The 13,505-nt window shown below is 44.8% G+C and overlaps 1 protein-coding gene across 2 annotated transcripts in view; it reads left to right on the forward strand.

The window, feature by feature from the left end:
• Nucleotides 1–13,505, forward strand: part of THADA (THADA armadillo repeat containing) — a 930,763-nt gene continuing 917,258 nt past the window's right edge. For both annotated transcript variants that reach the window (XM_077485673.1, XM_077485674.1), the window contains exons 1-3: nt 1–102; nt 5,118–5,210; nt 12,747–12,841. In XM_077485673.1, coding sequence (XP_077341799.1) covers nt 5,135–5,210; nt 12,747–12,841 — 171 coding nt within the window. In that variant the 5' untranslated portion in view covers nt 1–102; nt 5,118–5,134. The remainder of the gene's footprint in view (nt 103–5,117; nt 5,211–12,746; nt 12,842–13,505) is intronic.

The following is a 13,505-nucleotide window of genomic DNA, read 5'->3' on the forward strand; positions in this document are numbered from 1 at the left end:
AGCAGGGGGGCTGGTTGCATTGACATACTGTAGCTGGTTGTCTCCTTCTAACTTCCTGCACATGGTGAGCAGAGCTCGGGGGAACTGCAGAGACATAGACAGGTAAAGGGAGTATTGTGGGAGGATGGGTCATCCTGTACTAGGTGTAGGAAGTAAAGGACATTGTTACTCAGAGGGGGCTTCTTGTAATGCAGCTGTTGCTGGGTGTTTAGGTGGAATTTCCTTATGTTTGGCTCTTGCACTTTGAAATTGCATGTAATGTGTGTGTGACTGACATGTACAGACCTTGTATGTATAGGGAGCACTGGGGGTGAGGAAGAAAACCCTTACAGGCCCATTTACACAACATCTGCAAACATCTATACTGTAAAAATGAATGTATTCCAATAAGCCTAGTATAAACCACTGCAGTGCTTTCGTTCGTGCATAAAATAAAAATACAAAAGTACAACGTGCTGCATTTTTCGGCGCTGGAACGCACAGCAGATTCACACAAACGCACCTAATAGTATGCAAATGCATGTGGATGCAACTTGGGGCACGTTCACACAACACATCTGTTAATGCATGTGCGTTGAAGTTTTTATAATGTGTTGTAATGCATTGGCGTGCATGTTGCACACTTTGCGTTTGTTGTTTTTGCCTTCCGGTGTGTTGCGTTTATGTGCATTTGATCGCATTGCGCTGAAAAAAAAAGTAGTGCTTGCCATGTTTTTTTTTGTTCAGCGCAAGGAAAATGCAATGCTGCGTGCTGGTGTGAACTTTATTCATAGGGAGACGTTATTATTTTTTTTGCCATGTGTTGGGTAAGGATGAGCTTAGGCGTGTTCGCAAACGGCATGTGCAGAGCCCTGCAACCGCACATCAGGACAATGTCTCACTGCCTGTGATTAGCGATGTGCAGGACCGACTTCCTGGTGGGCTCTGCACGTGGGCTGTGCGAACACGCCAAAGCTCATTCTTAATTAGCGATGTGCAGGGCCGACTTCCTGGTGGGCTCTGCACGTGGGCTGTGCGAACACGCCAAAGCTCATTCTTAATTAGCGATGTGCAGGGCTGACTTCCTGGTGGGCTCTGCACGTGGGCGGTGCGAACACGCCAAAGCTCATTCTTAATTAGCGATGTGCAGGGCCGACTTCCTGGTGGGCTCTGCACGTGGGCTGTGCAAACACGCCAAAGCTCATTCTTAATTAGCGATGTGCAGGGCTGACTTCCTGGTGGGCTCTGCACGTGGGCGGTGCGAACACGCCAAAGCTCATTCTTAATTAGCGATGTGCAGGGCCGACTTCCCGGTGGGCTCTGCACGTGGGCTGTGCAAACACGCCAAAGCTCATTCTTAATTAGCGATGTGCAGGGCTGACTTCCTGGTGGGCTCTGCACGTGGGCGGTGCGAACACGCCAAAGCTCATTCTTAATTAGCGATGTGCAGGGCCGACTTCCTGGTGGGTTCTGCACGTGGGCGGTGCGAACACGCCAAAGCTCATTCTTAATTAGCGATGTGCAGGGCCGACTTCCTGGTGGGCTCTGCACGTGGGCTGTGCGAACACGCCAAAGCTCATTCTTAATTAGCGATGTGCAGGGCTGACTTCCTGGTGGGCTCTGCACGTGGGCGGTGCGAACACGCCAAAGCTCATTCTTAATTAGCGATGTGTAGGGGCGACTTCCTGGCGGGCTCTGCACGTGGGCTGTGTGAATACACCGGAGCTCATCCTTCATTAGTGCTGTGCAGGGACGACTTGCTGGTGGGCTCTGCACATGGGCTGTGTGAACATGCCGGAGCTCGTTCTTAACTACGTCCCACCCGGGCAGTGTATATATACAGCCGGGTGGGAGCTCTCTCCTTCTGACTGTTCAGGAACGTCCTTCAGAAGGAGGGGGAACGCGTGCGTGTGCCCACGCAGTGGCGTGATCCCGATGCGCTCATGTCACCCGGACATGGCGCATCTCGGATCGGCAGGAGGGCTCTGTGATTGGACATGGCAGTCATGTGAACAGGAGGGCCAATCACAGCTGTCATGTGATGTAAACAAACAGCCGGTTGCTAGGCAATCGTCTCTCCTCTCCTCACACGGAAGTTGTCGGTGAGGAGAAGAGAGCAGATCGCTGCAGCCGGCTGGTGATCAGTGAGTATGAGCTGTTGTTTACAGCTTTTTACTCACTGATCACCAGTCTAGTGTAAAACACACATGTCCCCAAATAATAAAAACACATGTCCCCTTCATATGTCCTACTAAAATCACATGTCCCAATGATTATCTGCACACACATGTCCATGATCATCTGCACACATCTGTACATGATCATTTGCGTACATATGTCCGTGATCACACAAACCAATTAATATACACTTAAAGGAATTTTTTTTACCAAAAACATGTAGCAGAATACATTTTGGCTTAAATTTATGACAAAATTCGATTTTATTGGATTTCTTTTAAAATAGAAGAAAATATTGTTTTTTTTCCAAATCTACGCTCTTTTTTTTGCTTATATCGCAAAAAATAAAAAACGGAGTCGTGAATAAATACCACCAAAATAAAGCTCTATTTGTGCGAACAAAATGATAAAAATTTCATTTGGGTCCAGCGTAGCATGACCGCGCAATTGTCATTGAAAGTGCGAGAGCGATGAAAGCTGAAAATTTGGTCTGGAAGGGAAGAGGGCAAAAGTGCCCTGTATTGTAGTGGTTAATTAGCGCTGTATAGGGCCGACTTCCTGGCGGGCTCTGCACGTGGGCTATGTGAACATGCCGGAGTTCATCCTTAATTAGCGCTGTGCAGGGCTGACTTTCTGGTGGGCTCTGCACGTTCTGTTTGTGAACACACCTGAGCTCATCCTTAGTGTTGGGAATGCGCTCACAAATGCACCTCAGCAATTCTGGTGTAAAGGAACCCTTAGACCCCTTTCTCACGGGGGCATTAGCGGTAAAGCGCCGCTAGTTTTGGCAGAGCTTTTCGGCCACTAGCAGGGCGCTATTAACCCTTTGGCTGCTAGCAGGGGTTAAAAGTGCCCCGCTAGTGGCAGAGAAGCGCTGATATAACTGCGGTAAAGCACTGCTAAAACTAGCGGTGCTTTACTGCACCGCCCCAGTGTGAAAGGGGTCTAAGGGTTCTTTCATGCCAGAATTGCTAGGGTGCATTTGTGAGCGCATTCCCAACACATGGCAAATAATAATAATGCCTCCTTATCAATAAAGATCACACCAATGTGTAGCATTGCATTTTCCCAGTGCTGAAAAAAAAATGTGGCAAGTGCTACTTTTTTTTTTCAGCGCAACTTGATCAAATGCACGCAAAAGTACATAAATGCACAAAAACTACCTATGTTGCATCGCTGCTTCGGCAGCACTGCCCATTCATATCAATGGGCAGGGTGTGTTGGGAGTAAGGATGAACTGAACACCCCCCGGTTCGGTTCGCACCAGAACCTGTGAACAGAGTCAGACCTAAACTTTGTGTGAACTTTAGAACCCTATTAAAGTCTATGGGACACGTTCAAATTCAAAAGTGCTAATTTTAAAGGCTAATATGCAAGTTATTGTCCTAAAAAGTGTTTTGGGGACCTGGGTCCTGCCCCAGGGAACATGTATCAATGCAAGAAAAAGTTTTAAAAACAGCCGTTTTTTCAGGAGCAGTGATTTTAATAATGCAGATTTCCGTTACATCAGAGGGGGGCGGGGTCACCCGCACGTCACTGGGGAAGCTCGGGTTTCCCCTTGCATCAGAGGGGGACGGGATTAGGTGACGGGTGGCCCCGTCCTCAGCTAAAACCTGTCAGGCTGCCGGGATTCCTGCAGTGTCTCCGGTGAAGACGGGATGGATGCGCTGCGCTGGACCATCAGGAGAGCTCACCCATCGCTGGACACTGGAGAAGAGATCAGCCATCACTGGATAGCAAGAGTGGATTACCACCGCTGGAATCTTTTTTTTTTTTTTTTTTTTTTTTTTTTTTTTTAATAACGGACTTTTCCCAACAGTGTGTGTGTGTGTTTTTAACAATTTTTACCCCCTTACCATTTGAAACTGGGGGGGGGGGTGGGATCTGGGGGTCCCCTTGTTAAAGGGGGCTTCCAGGTTCTGATAAGCTCCCTGCCCGCATACCCCCACAACCAACGGCCAGGGTTGTGGGGATGAGGCCCTCGTCCCCATCAACATGTGGACAGGGTGCTTTGAGGGGTCACAGACCCCCAAAGCATCCTCCCAATGTTGAGGGCATGTGGCCTGGTACAGTTCAGGAGGGGGGGACGCTCCCCCTCCCCCCTCTTTTCCTGCCGCCTGCCAGGTTGCGTGCTCAGATGAAGGGTCTGGTATGGATTTTTGGGGGGAACTCCACGCCATTTTTTTTTTTTATTTGCAGAAATTACACTTTGTGCAGGGACAGTTCTAAGAACGGGAAACATGCGCCCCTTTGCAGGCATACTATAGACACCCCCCAGGTATGAAATTTGAAGAAATATTACACTTTTATTGTTTCACTTTAAGCATTATTAAAATCACTGCTCCTGAAAAAACTGCCATTTTTAAAAGTTTTTTTGCATTGATACATGTCCCCTGGGGCAGGACCCGGGTCCCCAAACACTTTTTATTACAATAACTTGCATATAAGCCTTTAAAATTAGCACTTTAGATTTCTCCCATAGACTTGTACAGGGTGTTCCGCGGCTTTTCGAATTTGCCGTGAACACCCCAAATTGTTCGCTGTTCGGGCGAACAGGCAATGTTCGAGTCGAACATGAGTTTGATTCGAACTCGAAGCTCATCCCTAGTTGGGAGCGCTGTATACACGGCTCCCGCACCATGCTGCATAGTAACCAGCTCAAGTGTGTTTCTACGCAAGTCTGGGCCTCACCTGAGCTGTCGTGCCGGGCAACTGTCAAAGCCAATAGCCAATCATAGGCAATGGATGGATTTCCTTAACTGCACGTATGCACACCACAGTCCCTGTGGAAGCAGGGCATCACTGTAGTAGCTGCTGCTACTACATTGGTCCTTGCTGTCTTCTACATCCTGTGCCGAATTGCTGCCCCTCGACACAATGACCAATGATCACTATGGGAACCTAAGAAGGGTTGGTTATGCTAAAATGGTTTGTTAATGTATATTTTCTCTTTTTCACAGAGATACTGAACTTAAAGATGGTCTTAAAGAAGAAAAAAGTGATCAAAGTTGATGTCCTGACGCTTCATGGACCGAGCATTGATAATCTTAAAAGTAAGTTAAGCACCCCAGCTTTTGTAGGATCATATTTATTTATTTATTTCAGGCTTCCCAGCCTAGAGGAGAGATTTGGGGACTTATAGCTGTAAAGAGGACCTGTCATGTTTATTCCTATTACAAGGCATGTTTACATGCCTTGTAATAGAAACAAAAAAAATATATAAAAAGAAAGCATCAAAATAGAAAAATAAAATAAACAATATATTTTTTTTTAAACGCCCCCCCACCCCCCCCCCCTTGTTCGCTCGCAGAAGCGAATGCTTGCGTATGTCGCGCTAACATATGTAAACGGCATTGAAACCACACATGTGAGGTATTGCTGCAAACGTAAGAGAACCATAATTCTAGCGCTAGACCTCCTCTGTAAAACATTTTAAAGCGTCGCTTATAGGGATATTTAAGTACCGAAGTTTGGCGCCATTCCACCAGTGTGTGCAATTTTAAAACGTGACATGTCAGGTATCTATTCACTCGGCGTAACATCTTTCACATTATGCAAAACAATTGGGCTAACGCAACTGTTGGTTTTTTTTATTTATTTTTTATTTTTTCATTCATGAAAACTGTTTGTTTTTAAAAAATACGTTTGAAAAATTGCTGTGCAAATGCCGTGCGGGATAAAAAGTTGCAATGACCACCAGTTTATTCCCTAGGGTCTCTGCTAAAAAAGAAAAAGTAATTTTTTAGCAAAAAAAAATATAATTTTTACATGTAGGAGAGAATTGGCCAGGTAGGCAAGTGGTTAAAGTGGATGTAAACCTGACAGAGAGGAGACATTTGACAGATGTATATCCTTCTAGGTAACCACTATGGCAGTCGTTTAGAAAGGATGAGAGTGGATTTACATCCATTTTAAAGTGTATTTATAGCCCAAACTTTTTTTGTTTGTTTTGAATAGAGTAGGGAAAGATTAAAACCCATTATACCCTTTTCAAAAATAAGTAAAAGGTGAACTGGCACCCTCCCCGCTGTACTTACCTCTGTGAGTGATGACCGGTCAATGCCCACACAGCCGATGTAGCAGTCTGGGCATTTGAAAGCCCCTCTTTTTTTCTTTCTGCAGCATTCTAGGGACAGATCAGAGCGGGATTGCAATTTCCTGAAGTGCTGCCTGGCCACTCTGGGGCGGTGTAGGGTGTTGCCTCACCTTTTTTCATTTTTTTTTTTTTTTCCTGAAAAGGTGACCCTACACTTTAATTGTACAGGAAACAGAGTTTGTATTCCTAGACTATTAATTACTTGCAGGCTACCTTCAGTTGATTGGACACTGACAAAATCATTGCTAGGGCCATCTCTACTGTACACTTGTATAACCCACCCACTCCATGAGGCCGTGTGTTCTCCTAGCTTAGAGATGAGGAGAAGCAGGGGAGTGTCTTGCCTTTCCAAGCTATGGGACTGTGTGTTTCTATTGATGCACGTGGTGTAGGGAGACCCTAGTCTTTGCACGCAGGGATGGCTGCATAGGAAGCTGGTAGAGAAAGGAGCCATCCTGAAACAGGAAACGTGGGGCGGCGGTCATGGCACCAACTTAAACTGGAACATAGGCAAGGATTAAAAGATAAAGAAGCTGCATACTCAGTAAATGATTAAATCCGCTGCTGCATGTGATTAAAAAACTGAGGGTTTAATATCACTTTAAAGCGGAGTTCCACCAAAAAATGGAACTTCCGCTTTAAGGGAGGTGACCCCCTGACATGCCACATGTCATTTTTTTGGGGGGGAGCAGATACTCTTTTCAGAGGGTCCCAGCTCCCACTTCCTCCCGGCGCATTGGAAGGGAGATGACCTCTCCCCCCTCCCTCTCAGCAATCATCTGGGACACGTCACAGGTCCCAGATGATTGCCTGGCCAGTCACGGCGCGGGGCTCGCACATGTGCAGTGGGTGCCCACAGTTACAATGCCGGTGCCACAGAGAGGAGGGGAGACGAGCGGGACTTCGTATGCCCGCATTGCTGGATCGTGAGACAGGTAAGTGTCTGATTATTAAAAGTCAGCAGCTCCAGTATTTGTAGCTGCTGACATTTAATTTTTTTTTTTTTTTTTAAGCAGAACCCCGCTTTAAATATAATTTTTTACAGAAATTATATATTTTATGGATTAAATATATTTATTGTTCGCCCTGATGAAGGGGATTCCTAAAATGCATCAGTTCTCTTGGAACATTCAGCACACACTCCAGCTGTAGGAAGAATGCTGTGGTATCAAAGTTTCCTTTGTACACAAGCACGATTCCAGCTAATGGAGTGCATGCATTCCTTTTTGTTTCACCCCTTCCAAAGCTAGCCATACGTGGATGTAAATGTGACTGGTTCAGCAGGGACCGGCCAAATTTTGATCCATGTACTGGCAAGCTGATTATACCCGTTGATTGACTTGGTTACAACCAGCCTGTTGGATTTCTGGCATACGATTACTGCTGACGGCTATAGCTGCTAGCACTAACCATTGTGTTCTGCCAGATGGCTCCCCACACCCCCTGCTGGCAAAGCACAACAACACTGTGGGAGGCATTTCTCCATCAACACTGACAGTGTTGATGGGGGAATCTAGTGATTTTCTTTTCTTCTACCTGTGGTGGAAAGAAAAGAAAATTGACTCATCTATTTGCTTGCTTTTATTCTCCCCACACTCCTCTCCAATATTTCTGTTTTTTTTGGGGGGGGGGGGGGGGGGAAATCGGCAGAGCGGGTACCTGATTTTGACAACTTCAAGTCAGATCGCCCTGGTGATCTGAGTGTAAATTTGCTCCCCCCTACTGCAACCTCTTGGGACATGTCACGGGTCCCAGGAGACTGCAGGACCAATCACAGGGCGCAGCATGGCCACAGTTTGAATGCCAATGTCTGCACCCAAAGACTGGCAAAGAGCCTGGTAAGGTGAGGACATTGCTGGATCCAGGAACAGGTAAATGTGTGTGTGTGTGTGTGTGTGTGTGTGTGTGTATTTGTTTTTTTTTTTTTTTTTTTACAGTATTTGTAGTTGCTGACTTTTGTTTTCAGGGTGTAGATCACCTTTAAGCTCGACTGTGATTATTGAGGCTGTAAGTAAAGAAGGAAGGTAGTTGCCAAGCACAGACTACAGGATGTATCCCTGCTGCCCAGATTTTAAAACTCTATAGAGCTGTGTGTTCTTATTCTGCCGAGGGATACACAGAACTCCGACAAAAAGAAATATAATGATTGTTCTGACTTGAGCACTGTTGCCATGTTCTCTGGATAATTAAAGAAACTCGCTGAATGTTTTCTTTGGTTGGCTGCAATTGATCCTTATTCACCAGGGTGGAGAAGTGAATCCATTGCCCAGGACAGACCATACAGAATGTTATATAGGACTGATGTTCTCATTCAAGAACAGGACGTAAGCACAAAAATCTTACAGGAATTGAGCGATTTTTACGAGGTGAATGATATAGGAGAATGTTCAAAGGCTACTATCTGGGAGACACACAAGGTTGTTATTAGAGGGATCTTGATTGGAATTGGATCAGGGAAAAAGAAAGAAAGGGAGAAGGCGAAGGTTCATCTTTATACGGAGATTGAGGAATTAGAACAAACGACCAGACCCAGAGGGCTCCAGGAGACCCAGGAACTACTTAAAAAAAAAAGGGAATTGGAAGAACTCCTAGAGCAAGAGAGGAGAACAGCTTTTTATAAAATAAATAGGGAGAGACATCAGTGGGGCAATAAGTCAAGTAAGTGGTTGGCAAGAAGAGTAAAGGAACAGAAAAACAGGACCTACATACCGAAGATCAGGGACAAAGAGGGGATGATGAAGTTCGCAACCCCTGATATTGCAGAGAACTTCCATGCATATTCTAGCGCCTTATACAATATAGGTACAAGAAGGGAGGATGGGGGAAAAGGAAAGGAGCCATTCGGGAATATCTAGAGAAGCTCGACTTTCCAAAAGGAACGCGCAATGAGATGAAGGAATTAGAGACCCCTATCTCAGTAATGGAAGTAGAAAGAGTAATTAAAGATACAGCTCTTGGGGGAAGTCCCGGCCCAGATGGCTACTCCATCTTATATTATAAAAAATTTCGAAGCTTTTTGGCACCAAAACTCTGCGAGTATTTCAATGAGGTGGGTGACGGGGGGGCCCTTCGTGAAGAGGCCCTGCTCGCACACATCGCATTGATTTTAAAGGAGGGTAAGGACTCTGCAGCACTGGAGAGTTATAGGCCGATATCATTATTGAATACGGACGTGAAGATCTACGTGAAAATCTTGGCCGAGCGACTGAAAACACTCCTCCCCGATTGGGTTCACACCAATCAGGTGGGATTCGTTCGAGGACGGGAGGGGAGGGATAATTCCTTGAAGTCAATCATGCTGATCCAGGAAGCAATTAGAAGAAAGACTCCCACTCTGCTCTTGTCTGTGGACGCAGAGAAGGCCTTTGATAGAGCAGACTGGGAGTTTATAAATGAGACTTTAAAACACATGGGCCTGGGCGAGAGAATGATGAGATGGGTAAAAGCGCTGTGCAACAAGCCGACAGCCAGGATCAAGGTGAATGGTTCCCTGTCTCGCCCCCTTGAACTGTTCATCGGGACGAGACAGGGATGCCCCTTATCCCCGATTCTCTTTGTGATTGCCTTGGAGCCGCTGCTCGCAGCGATTCGAAGCAACCGGGATTTGCGGGGAATCGGAGTGGGAGGTAGAGAGTATAAGGTTTCTGCATTCGCCGATGATCTGCTGTTATATATTACAAACCCCAGAATATCGATCCCGTCGGCGTTGAAAGAAATGGAACAGTACGGTCGACTCTCAAATTTCAAAATCAACTTATCTAAGACAGAAATATTAAATTTGAACTTGTGCGAATCAGAGCAGAGAGATCTGTCCGCTAGTTTACCTTTTGGGTGGAGTAAAGGGGAATTGAGCTATCTGGGGATAAAACTTACGGCACAAAGGGCTAATTTATACGAAGCTAATTATATGCCCCTGCTCAATAAAATCAAATTGCAAATGAAAAGTATGAAGTACAAAGCAATATCTTGGATGGGTAGAATAAACGTAATAAAAATGTTTATATTACCCACGGTACTCTACACATTCCAAATGGTCCCCATCTCACTTCCGGGAAGCTTTTTCAGAAAACTAAAATCCATGGTCCTCTCATTTATATGGTCCCCCAAAAAAAACGCGTATTGCGTACAAGGTTCTTGTAAAGGAAAAAGAGGAGGAGTAGCACTCCCAGACTTCAAAAAATATTATGAAGCCATAGTGTTATCTAGGATAGCAGACTGGACACATAATTTAAAGGAGAAGAGGACGGAATTAGCAAAAATGATTTGGATACCTGCTCAGGCGCGGAACTTAGGAACATGCATCGGTACAATAACAAGACATACACTTAGAATATGGGACAAAATAAATAAGTTACACAATTGGACATGTAACTCTCCATTAATACAAAAGAATCATAAGCCGGGCTAAATAAATGCAAGCAACTAAATAAGCAATGTGCAATAATATTAGAATGAATATTATACAGGGTATGGCAACCCTATATATATATACGTGATACAAAACACACATGTGTTGATATTTCAAAAACCCAAAATCTAACCACTATGATTTAGCACATACAATAAAGTTTCATAGCATGAACCTCTAAAAACACGAAAAATTAAAAAAACATAAACACCCAGTGTATAAACAATAAATCCGTGTATGAGAGCCACCAGAATAGTTGACGTAGAGCTGTAAATAAAAATCCTCTATAGATAAACCACAATATTCATAGGGGTTCACTACTAGGTCCAAAATGGAAAACGTTGTGTTCAATCCACCACCAACATACGATAAGGTTTGCTGCTTACCAGATAGGCATGACACCCCACTACAGAGGGTCACACGAGACTTATGAAAATAGACGCCACTTCCAGCTAAGGAGGGGTTCCTCGATGTCCTCCTGGTTCCACTGCTCCAAAAGATCTTGAGAAGGGGACTCACTCCCAGACACTTAACTCTGAGGTCCAGAGGAAGGACTCAAAGGCAGGGGCAGCAAAAATCATAAAGGGAAAAAAGAGGAACTCGAAATAGTGTAAAACCCTTTTATTATAAGGATAAAAAAGTAAAAATGCACTTACAGGTATATAAAAGAAAATAAGCCTCAAGTCCGTGGCGCCGGCCGGACGCACACAGACAGACCCGTTCTCCTGGAACCCGTCACAAACACAAGGTGATAAGTAGCGTTCCGTTCAGCCCTACGCGTTTCGCAACAAAATTGCGTCATCCAGGGGCACCAACTCTCCATTAATGTCACTATTAGACACAAAACATTTTTTGCCAGGAATGGAGGAGCGGTTGTACTACAGTAGATGGGCACAGAGAGCAGAAGTAACACTAGGAGAGGTGATTAAAGGGGACAGGATACTTACGTACAGGGAAATCACTCAAGAGTGGGGTCACAGACCATTAGATAGATGGAGACACAATCAATTAGCACACTTCACACAAGGGCTCCCACAGCCCTTACGAGGAATGAATTTGTTAAGGCCATTAGAGAAACTACTTAAGGATGCACATTGTTTAGTGAAAAGGGTCTCTAAATTATATAAAATATTAAGAGGTGAGGGAGAGGGGGAGTTACCCGCATACTTAGGGAAATGGGAAGGGGAACTGGGGACACTAAGAAATGACGAGCACAGAATGAAACTATTAAAAATGACATATTCACTTCCAAAAGACTCACGAACACATGAAATGGCATACAAATTAATAGCGAGGTGGTATATGACGCCCATAAGAATGCAGAGGTTAAGAGGGGGAGAGGAACCAACTTGTTGGAGGGAATGCAAGGAACAAGGCTCTTTTAAACATATATGGTGGGATTGCCCGAAAATAATACCTTTCTGGGACAAAATAATTGAAAATATACTGTTGATAACTGGAAGGAGGATTAGGAAATGCCCATGGGCTTGCCTGTTTCACGACACAGACATGGGAGTAAGGCAATATAAAGCTACTCTTGTCCCCTACCTTTTGAATGCAGCCAAAGCCTTAATCCCAAACCATTGGGGAGATCCACAGGGGCCGACAATTCTTGAGTGGGTGAGGAGGGTGGAGCAGATCAGGCTGATGGAAAAGTCGATCGACAAAATTCAGGAGACAGAAGGGGAAATTCAAGGGAAATGGCAAAAATGGCTGACATTCTTAGAGAATGGGGACTGTCGTGTCTGATTAACAGGCGAGGGGGACAGAGGAGGACGAGGGACACGGGGGGAGATAGGGGGCACATCTCCTCCTCCTCTTTTTTTTTTATTTTTTTTTTTCCGGTGTGTTTTTGCCTCAGGGGGGGCGGGTTAAGGTTTATATTGTACTTTGTAAGAGGAGGGGCGCAAGGAGACTATGTAATAAATTGTATAATCGGCTCCCTTCATTAATTGTATAAACGTGTATGTATAAATTGTCAAATTGTCAAAAAGAAAAATAAAGAATATAAAAAAAGGAAAAAAAAAGACTGATGTCTACTATAAAGCAGCAGATAACACATTTATAAATGACTTGTCTCTATAGATTTTACAGATGGCGAGGCAGAAGGTTTGCCTTCTCTTCTTATTCAGTGCTTACAGTTACAAGATGGAGTTCAGCAAATCCACTGCATAAAAAAGGTAACAACCCGAAAATTATTTAAATAAGTTATGTTACCACCCTGAGTTCACTGGGTCTGTTCTTCCACACTATGGAGTCTTTGTTCTTCTGCTGCAGCAGGAGGTGTCAGTGATTCAGATTTATTTTCTGTGTTGATTAGTTACTTAAAATCCCTTTAAGGGGAGCTGGGATCCCAAAATAATTTTGGCAGTTTATGGTGATGGGATATCTGAAGTTAAAGTGATTGTAAAGGTATTTCTTTAAATAACAACAACCATTGTATACTTGCCTGCTCTGTGCAGTGGTTTTGCACAAAGCAACCCTGATCTTCCTCTTCTCAAGTCGCACGCCTGTGCTCCTGCCTTTTCCCTCTGCTGAGTGCCCCCATAGTAAGCTTCCAATGGGGGCATTCATGCAGGCTAGCTTCCGAGCCACTCAGTGCGGATTGGTCTGCGCCTCTGCTTCCTCCTCATTAGCTGTGATTGACAGCAGAAAGAGCCAGTGGCACCCGCTGCTGTGTTTCAGCCAATGAGGAGAGAGCAGTGATGCTGCTCTTGTGTACAGCGCCTTATCAACATTGAGTTTAGGTAAGTATGGGGGAGGGGGGGGGAGCTGCACACAGAATTAAAATAATAGAATACATTAAGATAAAGAAAAAACCTTCTGCACTTAGAACCACGTTAA

Source organism: Lithobates pipiens, unplaced genomic scaffold (assembly GCF_037356315.1).
Source record: "Lithobates pipiens isolate NorthernLeopardFrog02 unplaced genomic scaffold, aLitPip1_a1.2 Scaffold_18, whole genome shotgun sequence".
Classification (NCBI taxonomy): Eukaryota; Metazoa; Chordata; class Amphibia; order Anura; family Ranidae; genus Lithobates; species Lithobates pipiens.